Here is a 20748-nt window from a genome sequence, read left to right as displayed (position 1 = left end):
TTTGTTATCATTCATAATGCTGAGTTTTGCAGTATGCACATGCTAATCAGGGACAACACTGTCCACATACACTTGATTTTCAATTAAGAGAGACCTACTTTAAATGAAAAATTACATTAAAGCGTAAAGTGTTATTCAGGATTAGCCTGTGCAGAATGCATAGACAAATCTCAAACAGCACTTTACGCACAAGCATTAAGACCATTTTTAAGCTCATTTTCCCTGAGCAACGCTCATATGTTTGGTAATGGAAAACTCGTCATTCCATTTCCAGTTGCCAGCCCAGGATATTCCACAGAAGCACAGCATTTTCCAGCGTGTTCAGAGACTACGCAGCACCCGCCCTTTGTTACCTAGCACCACTGACAGCGATAGTGATGAACAGACAAAAACACCCCCGCGTAGGGAGTCCCCTAGAGTGAGAAAACGGGAATCTCCAAAATCTCGTAAAAAGGAATCCCCGACCTTGCGTAAATGTGATTCACCATCTACAAGGAAAAAGGAGTTTTTAGGTGTTAAATCATCCAGTGATTTAGATACAGGTGTACCAGAGAGAAGTACGGATAGAAAAGAGGAATATGTGACACAGCTGAGTAAAGTATTATCAACTAAAAAATCAAAGGGGGGTCAAAAGGTATCATCATCATTGTCAGTCACTCTTCCAACTGCCAAAGTCATTCTCCCAAAATCGGGAAAAGGTAAGGAGGAAATTGGTCGACAAAAAACGGAACAGACTCGGGAAAGAAAAACACCAGTTGTACCTCCAATATACGAGTTGTCTGCTTCGAGCAGTGATGGGGAAAAGAAGCCCAAATTTCCTGAATTGCTTATTCCTGAATGGAAGAAGCAAAGTCACGGGAGTAAAGTTCTACAACGAGTTCCGCGTGTAGAATCAGATAATGATGTTCATAAAATGGATAGCGACATTTTCATTCCAGAACGAACTACAGTGACAGAAAAATTATTTTTACCTTTGAAACCAAGGAGTGAGGAGCGACCGCGTTTACCAGTGGATCGCAGTTTCGATTCAAGCGAAACTAGCGAGGATACTTTGAAATACATGACCCCTGAGCTTAGCCCAGCCGTTCACCCGGAGCCCCTAAAGTTCCCCACACGTTCAGTGAAGGAGTCCATGGAGACTGCCTCTGACCCGGGGCAAAGTAGACCAAATTCTATGATAAAAGTTCACATAGAGACCCATGGAACCCCTTTGTTGTTAAGGAAACCGCCCAGTGGATATCAACTCAGAGGTCGTGGAGGTCACGTGTCAAATATCAATGTTCCTATCATTCCTATCAAAAGAATTCAGCCGGCTCAAGAGTTGCTGGAGGACAGTCAAAGATATCGCAGCGGGCATTCCATTTACCTTACTAGGATTTTAAAACGTTATCCGATGAAAATCGAGTGTAGGAGTCGAAACATTGAAGCTACTAGTAAACCTGTGACTCATGAAAAAGAGAATGTTAAATCGGGGTATGTGAAAACAATAGTGAAACAATTGTCAAGGGAAGGTACACCAGACTCGAAGGGTTCTCCAAAACTTGCTGCAAAAAGTTCACCAGGCTCAGAATCGCCGAAATCAGAATACGTGTCCCACATAATCAGGAAATTGTCAACGCCAACTCCACCAACTGGACCAAATTCAGATAAATTTACTTTCCCGCTGCGTGACCTTTCAAACGGTGGTCAGGTCCAAAAACTGCGGCAGGCTTACAGCGAGAGCCCAGAGGGACTGCCTGGTCGGAGGTATTCTGAGACATTGATGGTGAGGAAGAAACCTCCAGACGTCACTCCATTTGAATCATCGTCTTCAACATCATCCACACTCACATTCTCTCACACGCAGCTCAGCATACACACGGACACTGGTATGTTCAAACTTTTACAATTATGTATCAAGCCAGAAAATCTATATCGATACATCTAGCTGATTTCTGTATTAAAGCATTTAAACTTGGAGCCAGATAGATTTATGAGAAAAGATTTTTTTCCCCAGAAATGAATTTTGGTATGTAATATCTTATTGCATTTTTTTCTCTCAAATATTTATTCTCTAAAATCGGATCTTAAACATTTACTTAACTTTTTAAGAACAGAAAGAGCCTTCTCTCACATGATACATTCTCACAAACTTTCACGTTTTTGAAAAAAAAGCATGAAATTTTGTTATTGTTATTTATATATTGTGTATTTATTATTGCTTTATTTTGTATTGACTATGAGCTGTGTATGGTTAAGTAAGAAATAAATCTGTATCTGATAAAGGTAATGGAAACCTTGGTAATGGAGCCATTGAACCCCGGGCAACCTACTCCTCCATGCCCATGCTCAGCCTGGAGGGAGACGATTTTGGGCGCGAGCGGGCCTCCACGACGTCATCTCGGGTGGCCCCGACTTACTCTCCGAAGGGGAGTCCAGCTCAGCGACACAAGGTTCACGTGGCTGTGTCAATGTCTCCCGGACGGTCAAGGCGGATCATTGATCCAACTCTTTCTCCGGTGCGTCTTCGTAGGCTGATTGACCCCGCGTCACCGGGGCGCAGACGTAGAATACACGAACCGTCCCCGATAGAAATCCTCACTGAAGAACCAGCAGAAATGACCACAGTTGCTCAAACACTCACACAATCGCCTCAACTTTCACCACAACAATCGCCATCTACCAGTCAGGGTATTAATATTAAAAGACGCTCACCAAAACTGAAACGGAAAGACAAATCCAAGAAGGGGACCATTGAGGTTTTATGTAGACAGTCGATCACATTTGATTTAGGGGTGTCGTTACATGCTCAAGGGGAGGCAAGTGGGGCCGGGGCTCAAGGGGGGGAAATGCGATCTAGGACATTACCCATTAGGCACTCCACATCATCGACAACATCAGCGAGCTCAACATCCGAGATTGAGGGAGCTACTGGGACCTCAGAGGACAAGAAAAAGTCACGACACAAAAAATTTATGGACTCGTCATTTATTCAGAAATCAAAGAAGTTCTTCAAAGTTTCGAAGTAAGTATTAATACGCCAGTACCTGGGTAATATAATATCAAGTAGTGATATATAAGAGGCTTAGGTTGGTTTTGGGGGCTTTGTTTTTATGCTCCCCCAAAAAACTTGGGGGGAGCATATAGTCCCCGCTTCGTCTGTCCGTCCGTCCGTGTGTCCGTCTGTGCACAATTTTTGTCCGGGCTATTTCTCAGCAACTAATGACCAGAATTCAATGAAACTGTATAGGAAGCTTCATTACCAAGAGAAGATGTGCAAATTATCAGCGGATTCCGGTCGGATGATTTTTCACAGAGTTATGGCCCTTGGAAATTTTCCATTAACTGTACATATAGTGCAATTCTTGTCTGGGCTATTTCTCAGCAGTTAATGACAGGCATTCAATTAAACTTTATGGGAAGCTTCACTACCAAGAGGAGATGTGCATATTATCAGCCGGTTCTGGTCGGATGATTTTTCACACAGTTATGGCCCTTTGAAATTTTCCATTAACTGTACATATAGTGCAATTCTTGTCCGGGCTATTTCTCAGCAACTAACAACCGTAATTCAATGAAACTTTATGGGAAGCTTCACTACCAAGAGGAGATGTGCATATTATCAGCCGGTTCTGGTTGGATGCTTTTTCACAGAGTTATGGCCCTTTGAAATTTTCCATTGTACATATAGTGCAAATTCTTGTCTGAGCTATTTCTCGGCAACTTATTACGGGAATTCAATGAAACTTTATGGGAAGCTTCACTACCAAGAGGAGATGTGCATATTATCAGCCTGTTCTCATCGGATGATTTTTCACAGAGTTATGGCCCTTTGAAATTTTCCATTGTACATATAGTACAATTCTTGTCCGAGCTATTTCTCAGCAACATATTAAGGGAATACAATGAAACTTTATGGGAAGCTTCACTACCAACAGGAGATGTGCATTTTATCAGCCGGTTATGATCGCATGATTTTTCACAGAGTTATGGCCCTTTGAAATTTTCTATAAACTGTACATATAGTGCAATTCTTGTCCGGGCTTTTTCTCCCCAACTACTGACTGGAATTCAATGAAGCTTTATTGGAAGCTTAACTACCTTGAGGAGATGCGCATGTTATTTGTGGGTTCTGGTTAGATGATTTATTTAGAGAGTTATGGCCCTTTGAAATTTTTAAGTTTCTAAACCATTCATTGTATTATTTTGTCCAAAGTTATGCCCCTCAAGACGTTTCCTTTTATATGAATATAAAGTGCAATATTGTGACAAAAAAACATTTGGGGAGCATCACCCGTCTCCGACGGTTTCTAGTTTAATTATGTTATTTTGTTTATTTTGTAATAGAACATTATCTTTGATATAAACACATTTTGTTTAGGATATATGTACATTTTGTATATGTAAGTGCATGTGTGTGCATGCTCTACAATGTTTAGTGTGTGCTCGTTCAGTTTGCATGGCTGCATTGTACATAGGAGTCGTGTTCTGAGAAACTTGGACAGGATGTATGTGCGTAAAGTGTCGTGCCAGATTAGCCTGTGCAGTTCATAGGCTAATCAGGGACGACACTTTCCGCCTAAATTGGATTTTTGTTATAAAGAGACTTCAAAAAAACGAAAATAGTCATAAAAGCCGAAAGTGTCGTCCCTGATTAGCCTGTGCAGACTGCACAGGCTAATCTGGGATGACACTTTACGCACATGCATTATGCCCAGTTTTTTCAGAACGCGAATCACATAGTTTCATGCACTGTTTTTTCACTTTTTTTAACAGGTTCAGTAATGTTTATTATTTGTTTGTCAGTAAACCTTTTTGTTCGAGTTTTAAAACTATTGAACATACTTGTGATTTTGTTTTTTACCTGTTATTGTGTATGATTATTTAGATCATACTGCTGTACATCGTCTCCTAATTTTAGTGTGGAGGTGTAAGTAATGTTTCTTATAAAGCCCAGATTAATAATTTAAAGTTACAATTATGTGTTTGCAATGGTAGAGAATAAAATTAAATATCTAGAAAAAATGGTCATAATGCAGATTCATCATAAGACAACTTCAATAACATCCCAAAAACATTCTTCAAACAGACCATTTAATGAATACCTAAAACAAATTTTATGTAAACTCAACAATAGGTAAACACTGATGTTACTGTTGTGTTCAAGTACTTGCTTTAATTGTTTTATGTTTCTTTTGGTTGATGTTTACCATTGTGTTCCTTTCTTCTACACTAAGAACACCTTCATGGTCGTGTGGCTTGTTTTTGTTGGGCAATTTTGTTTGTTATTGTGGTTTCTTTTCCTTTGTAGACATGGTTGTTCAGCTTATTTATATTGCTGTTTTTCGTGTTAAGAACTGGGATTTACAAACTTATTTTACATGTATGGTAATTTGTTACACTGTGTTTAACTGTTTAAGAAATATCCCAATTTTATATCTCACTTGGACATCTCATTCACACATCTCTTACATTGTTATTGAATCTCATAGGTTTATTTCAGTTTTGTATCCAACTTGTTTGTCTTACTTGCATATTCCACTTGTTTATTGAACACATATCTCACATTAGATGTGTATCATGCATATCTCACTTGTATATCCCACTTGTATACATCACTTGTATATTACAGGTGTATATTTCATTTGCATTCACTTGTATATCACACTTGCATATCACACTTGTATATAACACTTGTATATTTCACTCATATGTCCCACTCGTATATCTCACTTGTATATTTCACTTGTATATCACACTTGTATACCTCATTTGTATATTCCAGTTGTATATTTCCCTCGCATAACACACTTGTATATCACACTTTTATATTTCACTTGTATATCACACTTGTATATGACACTTGTATATCTCACTTGTGTATCACACTTGTAAATCCCATTTCTAAATCCCACTGTTATATCTCACTTGCATATCCCACTTGTATATTTCAGTTGTATATCCCACTTGTAAATTTCACTTGTATCTCCCACTTATATATCTCTCTTGTATATTTCACTTGTATATCCCACATGAATATCTCTCTTGTATATTTCTCTTTGATGTCCCACTTGTATATGTCACACATATCTCACATTTTATATATACCTCACTTATATATCTCTCACAGCAATTTTTTTCTTACTATATAAAGTTCTAGTAAACAGTAATTTCCCAATTGTGTAAAATGCTAAAATTAGCTTCTTAAAATGAAGAAAAGTTGCATCTGTTATGGTCCAAAATTGAACTCTTGGCAAGTGAATTAATCAAATCAATTAGTTGTGTGTAACCTCACGCTCATTTTTTTTCTGGAATGAATCATTATACTAAGCGAAAAATTTAATGTAGTCAGTTATACTGATGCTTCCATTGACAAAGTTTGGCTTCACAAACAACCTATGTACAACAAACACGAACCATCTTTTCTGCGACACATTAACAGCTTTAATTCTGCTGTGGGGAGAGGGTTACAACTGGGTGAACAACAAAAATCAAAGGTCATTGACATTTTCAAAGGGCAGAGCTCCAGATAAGGTTTTGTGAAATTCTTAAATTACTACCAGATTTTCAAAAAGAATTCTTAACTCTGAAATTTTATTCTTAACATTACTACTAAGTTTTGGAAAATAATTCTTATTTTTTCTAAATGACCTAAAAATAAATAATAATGGTTATTTTCATGCAAAAAAAATCAAAATAAACATACTAGCAACTTTATTTATACGAGTTCCACAATGTCTTTTCAGTATTATACAATTTTATTTTTCAAATACCTTCATATGCCCAAACTGTGCTTAGATTGCATGCCTTAGATGAATTTTTACATATTTCACAATTAAAACGGGTTTCCCCTTCAATCTTTTCAACGATTAGCCACGGGACTTGTCCCTTCCACTCATTCAATGTTTGTTTTTTGTGTTTAAGTTTGGACTCGTCGTGTCACTTTTTTGTTTAGCTTTTCCGACTGTGTCGGCAACTGAACATACAACATCGTATAAGATCTTTTCTATAATGTCTATCTAAACATTTAACTTTGGCTCACTTTGCATACAAAATGTTAAAAGCGTGTTTTTGGACGCTTTGCAGTTTTTAAGGACGCTCTCTCGGCGCCGCCATTGTGTTTGGACAGATAGACTGTATACGCCGCTGTTATTTGAAAAAATGCTCTTTGTTAAACAAACCCGATAACCATTCTATATGAGCACCGCAAAGATCTTTAATAAACTCAATAAAAAGCGAAAAGAACTCAATAAAAATCGATACGAACCAATGTAAAAATAATATTCGTAACTTCATTTTGTAATTCTTAATGGTACGACAAGATTTTAAAATAAATACATAAAGGACTTGAAAATAATTCATAATGACGAAAATACGACGCTTATCTGGAGCCCTGCAGGAAAGAGAGAGACTTTGTTTTATTAAGGGTTGAAAAACAACAAGTTACTGATTGTGTTTGTTCTTCATAAGGTTTTTCTCTTTGTACCAACTTTAGTACAAAATGGTCTTTTGAATACATGTAAAATGATTTTTAGCTCGGCTGTTTTCGGAGAAAACCCGAGGTATTGTCATAGCCAGCTCGTCATATCCGTCGTTGTGTCCGCCGTCCACGTCATGCTAAAACCTTAATATTTTGTCAAGGTTTTGAACATTGGCTCTAAAATCAAAGTGCTTCAACCTACAACTTTAAAACTTCATATGTAGCTGCACCTTGATGATTTCTACATGCCACACCCATTTTTGGGTCACTAGGTTAAAGGTCAAGGTCACTGTGACCTCTAAACAAACAAAAAAATAATCTGTCAAGCTTTCATTTATTAGCTCATCTATATTTTGAAAAAAAATTATGAGCTATTGTCATCACCTTGGCGTCGGCGTCTGCATATGGTTAAGTTTTACGTTTAGGCCCACTTTTCTCAGAAAGTATCAATGCTATTGCATTCAAACTTGGTTCACTTACTTACTATCATGAGGGGACTGGGCAGGCAAAGTTAGATAACTCTGGTGTGCATTTTGACAGAATTATGTGCCCTTTTTATGTCCCCCACTATAGTAGTGGGGTACATATTGCTTTTGCCCTGTCTGTTGGTTGGTCTGTTGGTTGGTTGGTCTGTTGGTTGGTTGGTTGGTTTGCGCCAACTTTAACATTTGCAAAAACTTTTGCAATATTGAAGATAGCAACTAGATATTTGGCATGCATATGTATCTCATGGAGCTGCACATTTCGAGTGGTGAAAGGTCAAGGTCATCCTTCAAGGTCAAAGGTCAAATATATGGGTCAAAATCGCTCATTTAATGTACACTTTTGCAGTATTTCAATATTCAAGATAGCAACTTGATATTTTGCATGCATGTGTATCTCATGGAGCTGCACATTTTTGAGTGGTGAAAGGTCAAGGTCAAGGTCATCCTTCAAGGTCAGATGTCAAATATATGTGGCCAAAATCGCTCATTTTATGAGTCCTTTTGCAATATTGAAGATAGCAACTTGATATTTGGCATGCATGTGCATTTCATGGAGCTGCACATTTTGAGTGGTGAAAGGTCAAGGTCAAGGTCATCCTTTAAGGTCAGAGGTCAAATATATGTGGCCCAAATTGCTTATTTTATGAATACTTTTGCAATATTGAAGATAGTAACATGATATTTGGCATGCATGCGTATCTCATGGAGCTGCACATTTTGAGTGGTGAAAGGTCAAGGTCATCCTTCAAGGTCAAATATATGGGTCAAAATTGCTCATGTAATGTCACTTCTGCAATATTGAAGCTAGCAATTTTATATTTGAAATGCATGTGTATCTCATGGAGCTGCACATTTTGAGTGGTAAAGGGTCAAGGTCGAGGTCATCCTTCAAGGTCAAACGTCATATAGGGGGACATTGTGTTTCACAAACACATCTTGTTATACTTAGAAAATTGAAAATTTTGGTTAAGTTTTGTGTTTTGGTCCATTTTATTCCTTAAGTATCAAAGCTATTGCTTTCATACTTGCAACACTTACTAACTATCATAAGGGGACTGTGCAGGCAAAGTTATGTAACTCTGACTGGCATTTTGACAGAATTATGTGCCCTTTTTATACTTAGAAAATTGAAAATTTGGTTAAGTTTTGTGTTTAGGTCCACTATTCCTAAAGTATCAAAGCTATTGCTTTCATACTTGCAACACTTACTAACTATCGTAAGGGGACTGTGCAGGCAAAGTTATGTAACTCTGACTGGCATTTTGACGGAATTATGGGCCCTTTATACTTAGAAAATTGAAAATTTGGTTAAGTTTTGTGTTTTGGTCCACTTTACGCCTAAAGTATCATAGATATTGCTTTTATACTTGGAACACTCACAAACTATCATAAGGGGACAGTAAAGGACAAGTTGCATAACTCTGGTTGTCATTTTTACAGAATTATGGCCCTTTTTTGACTTAGTAACTTTGAATATATGGTTTTGTGTTTAGATCCACTTTACTTCTAAAGTATCAAGGCTATTGCTTTCAAACTTCAAATACTTTCATGCTATCATGAGGGTACTGTACCTGGTAAGTTGAATGTTACCTTGACCTTTGAATGACCTTGACTCTCAAGGTCAAATTATTAAATTTTGCTAAAATTGCCATTACTTCTTTATTTATGATTAGATTTGATTGATACTTTGACAAAACAACTCTGACCTGACATACCACAATAAACTCCACCCAAACCATCCCCCATGCCCCCCAATCCCCCCCTCCCCCAATTGTGATTGAAATTAAGATAGGTCCCTTCACCTTTAAAAAGAAAAAAAATAGATGAGCTGTCTGCACCCGCAAGGCGGTGCTCTTGTTAAAAAAATCACCCGCAGCCGAGCGTGGCACCCGTTATGCGGTGCTCTTTTTGAATTGGTATGTTCAGTTCAGTTAGTACCGAGTTATTAACAAGACGCAAAATTACCAGTTTCACGATGTGAATTTCACAATTTGAGAATTGTACAACTCAAATTTTCCCAAAATTCAGTATGTAACATGCTACTTTTTCCCAATTGGACAAACAAAATGACTTCCATTTTCCATAAATATCTCACTTGTATATTCCTCTTGTAAATCTGCTAGTTTTCTCTCTTGTATATCCCACATCACATATATATGAGCCTCGCTTTGTGAACAGGGATTTAATGCATGTGCGTAAAATGTCGGCAGAGATTAGCCTGTGCAGTCCACACAGGCTAATCAGGGACAACACTTTCCGCCTAAACTGGATTTTTGCTAAGAAGAGACTTTCTTTAAAGGAAAAATATCATAAAAGCGGAAAGTGTCGTCCCTGATAAGCCTGTGTGGACTGCACATGCACATGCGTATCTCGGACAACACTTTAAGTGAATGCATTAAACCACCTTTTCACAGAGCGCGGCTCATACATTTATTATCACTTATATATGGTGTGTCTTTAAGATGTTCATCTCACTCACACATCTAGCATTCAGGCCATTTCCTGGCCATTTTGGGAAAAATGAAATTTTGGGATTAGGAATTCGTTCTTCAAAAAGTCCATTGTATTGGGAAAAACTTATTCTGTAAATCTTTATAATAAGTCAAGTTACAAGAACAAGATGTATGTAATTTAAATAAAATTGAGATGTAATAATTAAGACACTTCTTTAAAAAAAACAAGCTAATTTGTTGAATTGATATCCTCCACAAAAAATACATTTGGTGACACACAGACATAATGAAAGATGGACTATGCCAATTCTATATCCTTGTTCCTCTAGCAGGGGATAAAAGTGATTTTTGTTTATTATGGGTATTTTTATGCCCCCCTTCGAAGAAGAGGGGGTATATTGCTTTGCTCATGTTGGTCGGTCGGTCTGTCGGTCCGTCCACCAGGTGGTTGTCAGATGATAACTCAAGAACGCTTGGGCCTAGGATCATGAAACTTCATAGGTACATTGATCATGACTCGCAGATGACCCCTATTGATTTTGAGGTCACTAGGTCAAAGGTCAAGGTCACAGGTGCAGGTCACAGTTACTGGAAATAGGCATTTTAAGGATTTAGCATGGTTCAAACAAGGGAAACAACTACCGTTTATGCATGTTCTTTTTGTTACAGCATTTGCCTCCCTTGTAATATATTTAAATTTTACCACCACCACCACCACCAACCAACCACCCACCCACCACCCACCACCACCACCACCACCACCGTTGTTCACAGTGACAAAAAACGTATTCACACAATGGCTGCTACTACAACTTATAGCCCATATAGGGGGGCATGCATGTTTTACAAACAGCCCTTGTTTTCAAAATGTGATTTAAAAAAAACACATTTTACTTTGGGAATGGGTCCGTTTATCAGACTCGTAGATATGCCAGGAGATGGCCTGTCATTGACTATGTCACTAGCATATCTCCCTTACATATCTCATACTTACATATCTCTCACTTGTATATGTCACTATTTTATCTCACACATCTCTCACTTGTATATGTCACTATTTTATCTCACTTGTGTATCTCACATATCTCTCACTTGTATATGTCACTATTTTATCTCACTTGTGTATCTCACACATCTCTCACTTGTATATGTCACTATTTTATCTCACTTGTGTATCTCACACATCTCTCACTTGTATATGTCACTATTTTATCTCACTTGTGTATCTCACACATCTCTCACTTGTATATGTCACTATTTTATCTCACTTGTGTATCTCACACATCTCTCATGCAGGCCAGGCGGGTGCTCCTCACTCAAGTGTTGTGGCTCCGATAGAGAGGTACGTTCTGCATCGCCATGGATACCAATATTGTGTCCCATCAACCATTGTGTGAGCACTCACTCTCATGGTTCTTGATCCAATCTGATTATAAACAATTCCTCTTTAAGGTCTGATATGCATGAGGACAGCGTTTGTCAGTATATAAAACAATGCTATGGGTTCTGACAAAATAATATTCTTTATTATCTGCAAAATGCTATGCATAAGGATTTGAAAGCACTACATTTACATTCCGATCTGAGAAAGTCTAATCATTAAGATTTAAGGACATCATGTGTTTCAAAATTTTTGTAAAAGCTATGCCTGAGAATTTGAACAATTGTTATGCTTTATTGTGTACAAAGTAATATGCTCAAGGATATGGCATATTTGTAAAATGCTATGCTTTTGGATGTATTTATATGCTTTGGAATAACAATATCTGATAATTCTCTGCTGAAAGATCAGAAATTGCTCTATTAGGATCTGAAAACTGGTTTCCATTAAAATCTGAGGTTGACCAATTAAGGTCAGGTTGTTCTGGCCTCCCAGTCAAAGAAACATATTAAGTTAATGTTTATGGTGTTAAATATATGGACGGCTTTATGAGAACTTAAAAAAACACATATTTTCATTTATCATACATCGTGTTAACTTTATAGAAATTAGTAACTAGGTCATCTTAAAGAAATCAGATTGTCTCTTGACGGAAACTGATCATTGTGACTGGATTGTTAACAAGTCATATTTGGGCAGCATCGTGCTAAAATGGGCCTTATGACATATGAGACCAGTGTAGCCGCAGACCAGCCTCTGCATCCGCAAAGTATGGACAGGATTTTATCTGTCTGCTTTTGAGAGCACTAAACCTTGCGCCTTTATAGTGAACAGGGTAGCAAAGGCGCAGGCTGGTCAGAAGCTGGGCTGGCAGCATTTGTTGTTAGACCCATTTTAGCACGACACTGGTCATTGTCTTAATTCATCTTATTGCAACATAAAGCATGTATTACCTGGTCATATAAGATTTGCTTTTAATTTGGTTTAGTATTATATAATGCAAACTCTTGATAGTTACAATTATGCAAGCATTACTTAATGGTTGTAGACTATATAAATACATGAAAGCATCATTCTGTTCTGATATATTTATTTTGAAAAAAATTGTTCTAATGATCTTCCTACGTGTACAAAATTAAAAATTGCAAATTAATAATCTTTTGGTAACCTTCAGTAATTAGTAAATAACTGCATATAAAATCGTTTAAGTTTGTAGAGGAGCATTGTTGGTAGCCATTTATATGTTAGTATAAAGTGGCTGTTGTGGTGTGAAAGATATGAATTAACTTACAAAGTTGTTGTTGTTTCTTGCTGTTGTTTTAACAATTGATTGATCTTTTGGGTTGTTTGATTTCTTTGGGTTTCTCTGAGTGCAGTGTTTGGTCCTAATTACAAGTTGAATTTTTCCAACCTTGTGTTGACTTTTTCTAGCCTTGTCTTAAAATCTGGCATTGTTAAATTCTTTAAATGGGTGTTCAAGAAGACAAAAAAGATTAATGGAAAACTTTGTATCACTCGACAAAGACATTTTTCAGTCAATCATCATAAAAATGATGTGTTGTTTTTGTTGCATTTGTGAAAACTGTGCTGAATGCATGCAAGTATTGTCCGAGATAAGCCTGTACAGTGCACACAGGCGAATCAGGGATGACACTTGTGTACACTTGATTTTCATTAAGAACAGATTTCCTTTAAGTCCTGATTATCCTGTACAGACTGCACAGGCTAATCTGAGACAACACTTAACTCACTTGCATTAAGCCCCATTTACCCAGAACGCCTCTCATGATGTCTTGGCTAAGTAAGAAACTAGTTCCTCTTGTTTGGAAAATAGTATAATTAGAGGCTAGGGCAATATTCCTTATAATATGGCAACATTTAAATCTTTTTAAAGCTTTTGAACACTCTAGCAGCCACAAGTATTATTCAAACTGAATGAAACTTGCTCATAATTTTTGTTCTGAATATTAACAAATGCAAAACTGGGCCATGTGGGGTCAACAATTTGTTAACACTAAGTCAAATTAATAAAAAGCAAGTATGTAAATTATAATGTTTGTAGTTTGCTGTGTGGTTGATCTTTATCACAAGTTTCAATATTTGAGCTCAATACATGGAAATGGGTCTAAGGCCCTATGCAACCAGCCTAGCTCAAGACCAACAGTACTCTCCGCTAATGAGATAATGAAACCTTGCGTTACTTTATAGCTGACATGGTTACTAAGGGTCTGACCAGACTGTGCAAATGTGCAGGCTGCTTTGGAGCTACACTGGCTGCTCATTGCCAAAGACTGATTTAATATCCAACATTTATTTAGCTGGTTAAAAGTCAATGCTGTTAATAGTCCCATGCATAAACTTAAGATAAACCCATTTATGCCTATTGGACTCTACCATCCTTCTAAATTGGATCAAGTTATTTCCAAAATTAGTGATGTCTTGTATATTTATTTCTATATTTAGAATATTTCTTACAGAAATTCCTTTAAGCAAACAGCGCAGACTCTGATGAGACACCGCATCATGCGGCGTCTCATATGGGTCTACACTGTTTGCCAAGGCCTTTTTTCTAGACGCTAGGCATAAATGGGTTAAAACAAGTTTTTCTTCCATGAGGATTTTAACACATTATAAATCTAAGCCTTCACTTTGAAAAAACATGGAACAATGCATTTTCTGAAAGTGTTGTCCCAGATAAGCATTTGCATTTTGCACAGGCTAAAAAGGGACAACATTTTCCACTTTTTTTGTGAATATTTTTGTTTAAAGGAAGTCTCTGCTAAACAACAATCCAGTCTAGGCAGATAGTGTCCTCCCAGATTAGCCTGTGCTAACTGCACCAGCTTACTCAACAACACTATGCACTTACATTAAGCCCCGTTTTTCCAAAGAAAAGAAAGGGGTATTTGGTCCCTTATTATGACTTTATTATGAGAAGTCTTGGTGTAGATGTTTTTCAGAGGCATGCTAGTGCTACAAATACACAATATTATGAAATGTCATCCCATGGTCCAATCATGTGTATGCACAATCATCAAGTTTGAAATGCAGGCTGTCAACCAATTTCTATGTAAAATGTTGTTTTCTCCCAAATAAATCCTTTACGTTGAATAACATAATTAGTCTTATATTTTGCAAAAAATTGTCATTTTATCCATCTGAAATTAGTCACAAATTTTCTGTAAATTATTGTGATTTTGTAAAGCTGGATTCACTTGTTCACATCAAACTTAAATATGCAAAATAATTGTTTGGTCAACACATACATGTTTGTTTTCCCTTTCTTTATGAACATGGGTTATGGGGAGTGACAACAATATTTTAATTTTAGTCCATAAATTCATTTTTTGTTGTTGCAAGTATTCCTATATAGTTGCAATATTTCTGAAGGAATTTTGTTGGCAGCCTATTTTTGTTCAATATCATGAAAAAGTGGTTGTTTGCTGTTGTTCTAACCGTTGATGTTGTTATTTTTCCCTCACAGATGAAAGAGTTTCACAGAAAATCCTAGTCAAGGTATGACAATACAGCGTCTTGCACGACATTGTCAGTCTAGCCTTTCAGCTTTCAACCTCCAACTTTTAATTATTGTCAGAGCCTTTAAACACTGTGCATTCTTTTATTTGCAAAATTTAATATTGCGTCTTATTTTCACCATTTTGAGAACACTAATTAAGTAAATGAAAGTAAGAATGCTTTTGCTTACATGTTTGCCAATGTTTGCATTTTTAGCTCACCTGAGCACAATGTGCTCATGGTGAGCTCTTGTGATTACCTTTTGTCCGTCGTGCATCGTCTGGCGTCAACATTTGCCTTGTGAACACTAGAGGCCACATTTATTGTCCAATCTTCATGAAATTTGGTCAGAAGATTGGTCTCAATTATATCTTGGATGAGTTCGAAAATGGTTACATTTGCTTGAAAAACATGGCTGCCAAGGGGCGGGGCTTTTTTCCTTATATGACTATTTATGGCTATAGTAAAATCTTGTTAACACTCTAGAGACCACATTTATTGTCTGATCTTCATGAAAATTGGTCAGAAGATTCATCCTAATAATATCTTGGACGAGTTCGAAAATGAGTCGGTTAAGTGAAAATCATGGCCGCTAGGGGGCGGGGCATTTTGCTTAATATGGCTATATTAAAACCTTGTTAACACTCAGGTCACATTTATTGTCCAATCTTCATGAAATTTGGTCAGAAGATTTTCCTTATTGATATCTTGGATGAGTTCGAAAATGGTTACGTTTGCTTGAAAAACATGGCTGCCAATGGGCGGGGCATTTTTCCTTATATGGCTATATTTAGCTATAGTAAAATCTTGTAAATACTCTAGAGGCCACATTTTTTAGTCAGATCTTCATGAAACTCAGTCAGAGGATTCATCCCAATAATATCATGGACGAGTTCAAAAATGATGCCGAATGGTTGAAAAACATGGCCACCACGGGGGCGGGGCATTTTTCCTTATATGACTATAGTAAAACCTTGTTAACACTCTAGAGGTCACATTTATTTTCTGATCATCATGAAACTTGGTCAGAAGATTTGTCCCAATGATATCTTGGATGAGTTCGAAAAAGGTCTTGGTTGCTTTAAAAACATGGCCACCAGGGGGCGGGGCATTTTTCCTTATATGGCTATAGTAAAACCTTGTTAACACTCTAGAGGCCACATTTATTGCCCAATGTTCATGAAATTTGGTCAGAAGATTGGTCTCAATGATATCTTGGATGAGTTTGAAAATAATTATGTTTGCTTGAAAAACATGGCTTCCAATGGGCGGGGCATTTTTCCATAAATAGCTATAGTAAAATTTGTTAACACTCTAGAGGCCACATTTATTGTCTGATCTATATAAAAATTGGTCAGAAGATTCATCCCAATAATATCTTGGAAGAGTTAAAAAATGATGCCGGTTGGTTAAAAAACGTGGCTATCAGGGGGCGGGGCATTTTTCCTTATATTGCTATAATAAAACCTTGTTAACAGTCTAGAGGCCACATTTATTTTCCGATCTTCATGAAACTTGGTCAGAAGATTTGTCCCAATAATATCTTGTTATCTCAGGTGAGCGACTTTGGGCCTTTCAGGCCCTCTTGTTAGTAAAGCTTATGGCTCAAAGGGAAATAAGTTTGTATCCTATTTTCTGGATTATGTTCAATCATTTGAACCATGCTCTGTTTATTACCAACTAGTTACAGTGGAAACCCTCTAAACCAGATCCTCTTTATACCGGAATCCTCTCTAAACGGGACAATTTGTTTGGTCCCATTTTTTTCTTATAAAACTATGCGTAAAATATCTCCTTAAACAGTATCAAAATTGGGTCATTCCATACTTAATTCTTCCTCTCTACACTGTTCAGGGCTCGTTTATTGCACCTCGGACCTAGAGTCAAAAACTTTTTAATAGCAAATTAAAGACGCGTGAAATAAATAAAGGTCATCGAAAATTTTGCAAATTGTAAAAATTGCTAAACAATTTAAAGAGACTTGGCCTGTGATGTACATATTGATAAATAGAAGTGATGATACTGATTATAATTACTGATAACAAACATAGGTTTCTTTAGTGTGTTTTGTTTTTGATGTAGAAAGCTGTGTGCTAAATCTTAATAAGCTTAAGGCTATTTAAATTTGAATTGTTAATTACAATTGCTAATCAAGTGTCATATAAAATGGTGATTTGCAGAGTTCTTGAAGCAGTTGCATTTAGATATTCATTTAGATTTTCAGATTGGCAATTATATTAACTTAAAGACTAAAAATGTCAGAACCTCCTTCTTGGCAAAGGTTCTTGAAGACAAAATCAAACTGATCAAAGATTTAGAGATGTTGCCTAAACCTATAAATATATATAAATTAACAAGTAAAATTTTCTGAAAGTGTGTGTTTTACCACATACGGCTATGTAATTGACCTTCTGAAAGTAAAATAGTCAATTTCCCCTCTAAACCGGAATCCTCTCTAAACTGGAATTTCCTCTCGGTCCCGGGGATATCCGGTTCAGGGGGGTTCCACTGTAATATAAATTGCTAGTATAGTCTAGATAAACCAAAACCTGAAACATGCCAATAGTTACTATTGGAAATATACTTAATGCCTGTTTTTTTTTAAATGCAGCAAAACATTATTACTGATTATCGTATTAGCCTGGCTCTTTAAAAAGTTTCCTTATAAATGCATGTAAAAGTTTTGTCCCACATTTGCCTGTGCAGTCTAACACTTTCTGTCTTAACTGCTTTTTGCAAATAAAAGACTTCCTTTCAAAAAAAAAACAAAACAGTGGAAAGTGTTGTCCAAGGTTAGTGGGTGTGGAAAGTGTTGTCCAAGGTTAGTGGGTGTGGAAAGTGTTGTCCAAGGTTAGTGGGTGTGGAAAGTGTTGTCCAAGGTTAGTGGGTGTGGAAAGTGTTGTCCAAGGTTAGTGGGTGTGGAAAGTGTAGTCCAAGGTTAGTGGGTGTGGACTGCTAATTCATTTATCCCTCATTTCCCAGAGTGAGGTTCATTTTTTTCAAATAAATCCTTCAAGTTATGTAAATATAATATGTAGATATAATATGGTACATACAGGGACAGTCCAACCTTTACTGAATTTGCAAAAATGGTGTCAATGTGATTTGAGATCACTTCTCGCAGTAATAAATCTCTTAAAAATGAGCTGAATAAGATTTCTTTTTAAAATTAGGCCATTTTTGTTTATCCCTTCAACGCTTGGCTTGGGCTTATTAATTGTTTTTGTGGTTTATAAGCTTACCTCAGCACAATGTGCTCATGGTTACCTTTTGTGATCGCCATTTGTCCTTGGCAAGCATTTGCCTTGTGAATAATCTTGAATGGCCACATTTTTTTGTCCAATCTCCATAAAATTTTATTAGAACATTTGTCACAATGATATCTTGTTTTAAACTGTGTCTATTTCAGTAAAACAACTATGTCAAACTAAAGAAAAAGCTCCTGAAAATTCTAGAACTCGTTTTGAAGTATTTTTGTTTCAATCTTCATGAAACTTCATCAGAACATTTGTACTTATGTTCAGTCCACAAAAGGTTCAGGTCCCCTACAGTGGGTAGGGAGGAAACACTTCATAGGAGTTACTAGACTTTAGTGGGTAGGGAGGAAACACTTCATAGGAGTTACTTGACTTTATTGGGTAGGGAGGAAACACTTCATAGGAGTTACTAGACTATAGTGGGTAGGGAGGAAACACTTCATAGGAGTTACTAGACTATAGTGGGTAGGAAGGAAACACTTCATAGGAGTTACTAGACTATAGTGGGTAGGGAGGAAACACTTCATAGGAGTTACTAGACTATAGTGGGTAGGGAGGAAACACTTCATAGGAGTTACTAGACTATAGTGGGTAGGGAGGAAACACTTCATAGGAGTTACTAGACTATAGTGGGTAGGGAGGAAACACTTCATAGGAGTTACTAGACTATAGTGGGTAGGGAGGAAACACTTCATAGGAGTTACTAGACTAAGTGGGTAGGGAGAACACTTAATAGGAGTTACTAGACTATAGTGGGTAGGGAGGAAACACTTCATAGGAGTTACTAGACTATAGTGGGTAGGGAGGAAACACTTCATAGGAGTTACTAGACTATAGTGGGTAGGGAGGAAACACTTCATAGGAGTTACTAGACTATAGTGGGTAGGGAGGAAACACTTCATAGGAGTTACTAGACTATAGTGGGTAGGGAGGAAACACTTTATAGGAGTTAATAGACTATAGTGGGTAGGGAGGAAACACTTCATAGGAGTTACTAGACTATATTGGGTAGGGAGGAAACACTTCATAGGAGTTACTAGACTATAGTGGGTAGGGAGGAAACACTTCATAGGAGTTACTAGACTATAGTGGGTAGGGAGGAAACACTTCATAGGAGTTACTAGACTATAGTGCCAAATCTGTATAAAACTGATACAAATATTTGTTTTTATCATATCTCAGCTGATTTTGGAAATGGTTGGTGTTAAAAGCAATGTTAGAAGCCACATTTAATAAAAAAACATCACAAAACTGTTCAGAACCAATAAGTTCCTACAGTTCTTTGGTTGTCTTGTAGAACCAGTATAAAGGTGGGTTCCCACTGCCGGTCCGATCAACTCGATCATCCCGATCACCGATATTTCCCGACCAAGCTCGACCAAAAAGGGTATAAATGACTTCTTTTCGACCTCTTGTTGATAACACACGACCCCCACAGGACTAATTCACGATGTCCACTCAACCATCTTTCCGATTTCCGCTCGATCATCTTGACCTATATGCGAGCCCTTTACGATCTCAGCTCGACCAAGTGGACCTCAGCTCGATCACCACCAGATCTTCACACGACTAGATCATGATGGTTGTACTACAGTCGTACAAAGCGATCTAAAATAACTTGGCTAGAGGTCGAGCGGATCGGGTACAGAGCCCGTGTATGGTCGAATAGCAATCGGGAAGTTGTTGTGTACGGTAGTAGCCGTTGGGTAGCAGTCTAGTAAATCTGTACATCAAATCGAATAGAGGTCGAGTGGATCGTGTTGCGATCTAAAATAACTCTGGTAGAGGTCGAGCGGATCGGGTACAGATTGTGTAAGATGTCAATCCGATCGACACACGATTGCTTCACGATCAACTCGATCTTCTACTCGACTAATACACGACCACTTCCTGAGCGCTTCTTAATCCATTTCCTACTCGACCGCTACTCGATATTTTTTGACATGTCAAAAAATATTGGGTAGGAAGCCCGACCAATGCCGACCTACCTGACCGCCCCCGACCACTAATGCTGACCAAACCAGACCAGTACCCGACTGCTTGGTCTGGCTTGATCGAGTTGATCTGATCGGCAGTGGCAACCCAGCTTAATGGTGAAGTTTTTGAAGGAGAGCATAAAAATGTTGTATATTTTTTTTTTAAAGAAAATCTTTTACTCTTAAGCATTTTTTAGTCATAATCCATGTTAAATCCAGTT

General features: G+C 37.4%; 1 protein-coding gene and 1 long non-coding RNA gene across 8 annotated transcripts in view; one reads left to right on the top strand and one right to left on the bottom strand.

Moving 5' to 3' along the window:
* LOC127851054 (uncharacterized) overlaps nt 1–20748 on the bottom strand; it is a 217662-nt gene that overhangs the window by 146517 nt on the left and 50397 nt on the right. The gene's annotated exons all lie outside the window — the stretch shown is intronic.
* LOC127851019 (uncharacterized) overlaps nt 1–20748 on the top strand; it is a 145386-nt gene that overhangs the window by 123269 nt on the left and 1369 nt on the right. For 3 of the 7 annotated variants that reach the window (XM_052384447.1, XM_052384446.1, XM_052384449.1), the window contains 4 exons: nt 275–1868; nt 2266–3004; nt 11694–11739; nt 15263–15294. In XM_052384447.1, the coding sequence (XP_052240407.1) occupies nt 275–1868; nt 2266–3004; nt 11694–11739; nt 15263–15289 (2406 nt within the window). In that variant the 3' untranslated portion in view covers nt 15290–15294. Of the gene's footprint in view, nt 1–274; nt 1869–2265; nt 3009–11693; nt 11740–15262; nt 15295–20748 lie in introns of those variants that run through there. The other 4 variants (XM_052384451.1, XM_052384448.1, XM_052384450.1 and 1 more) reach the window with 4 other exon arrangements.

The sequence above is a fragment of the Dreissena polymorpha genome, chromosome 11 (genome assembly GCF_020536995.1).
Source record: "Dreissena polymorpha isolate Duluth1 chromosome 11, UMN_Dpol_1.0, whole genome shotgun sequence".
Classification (NCBI taxonomy): domain Eukaryota; kingdom Metazoa; phylum Mollusca; class Bivalvia; order Myida; family Dreissenidae; genus Dreissena; species Dreissena polymorpha.
This window is presented reverse-complemented; position numbering and strand designations above follow the sequence as displayed.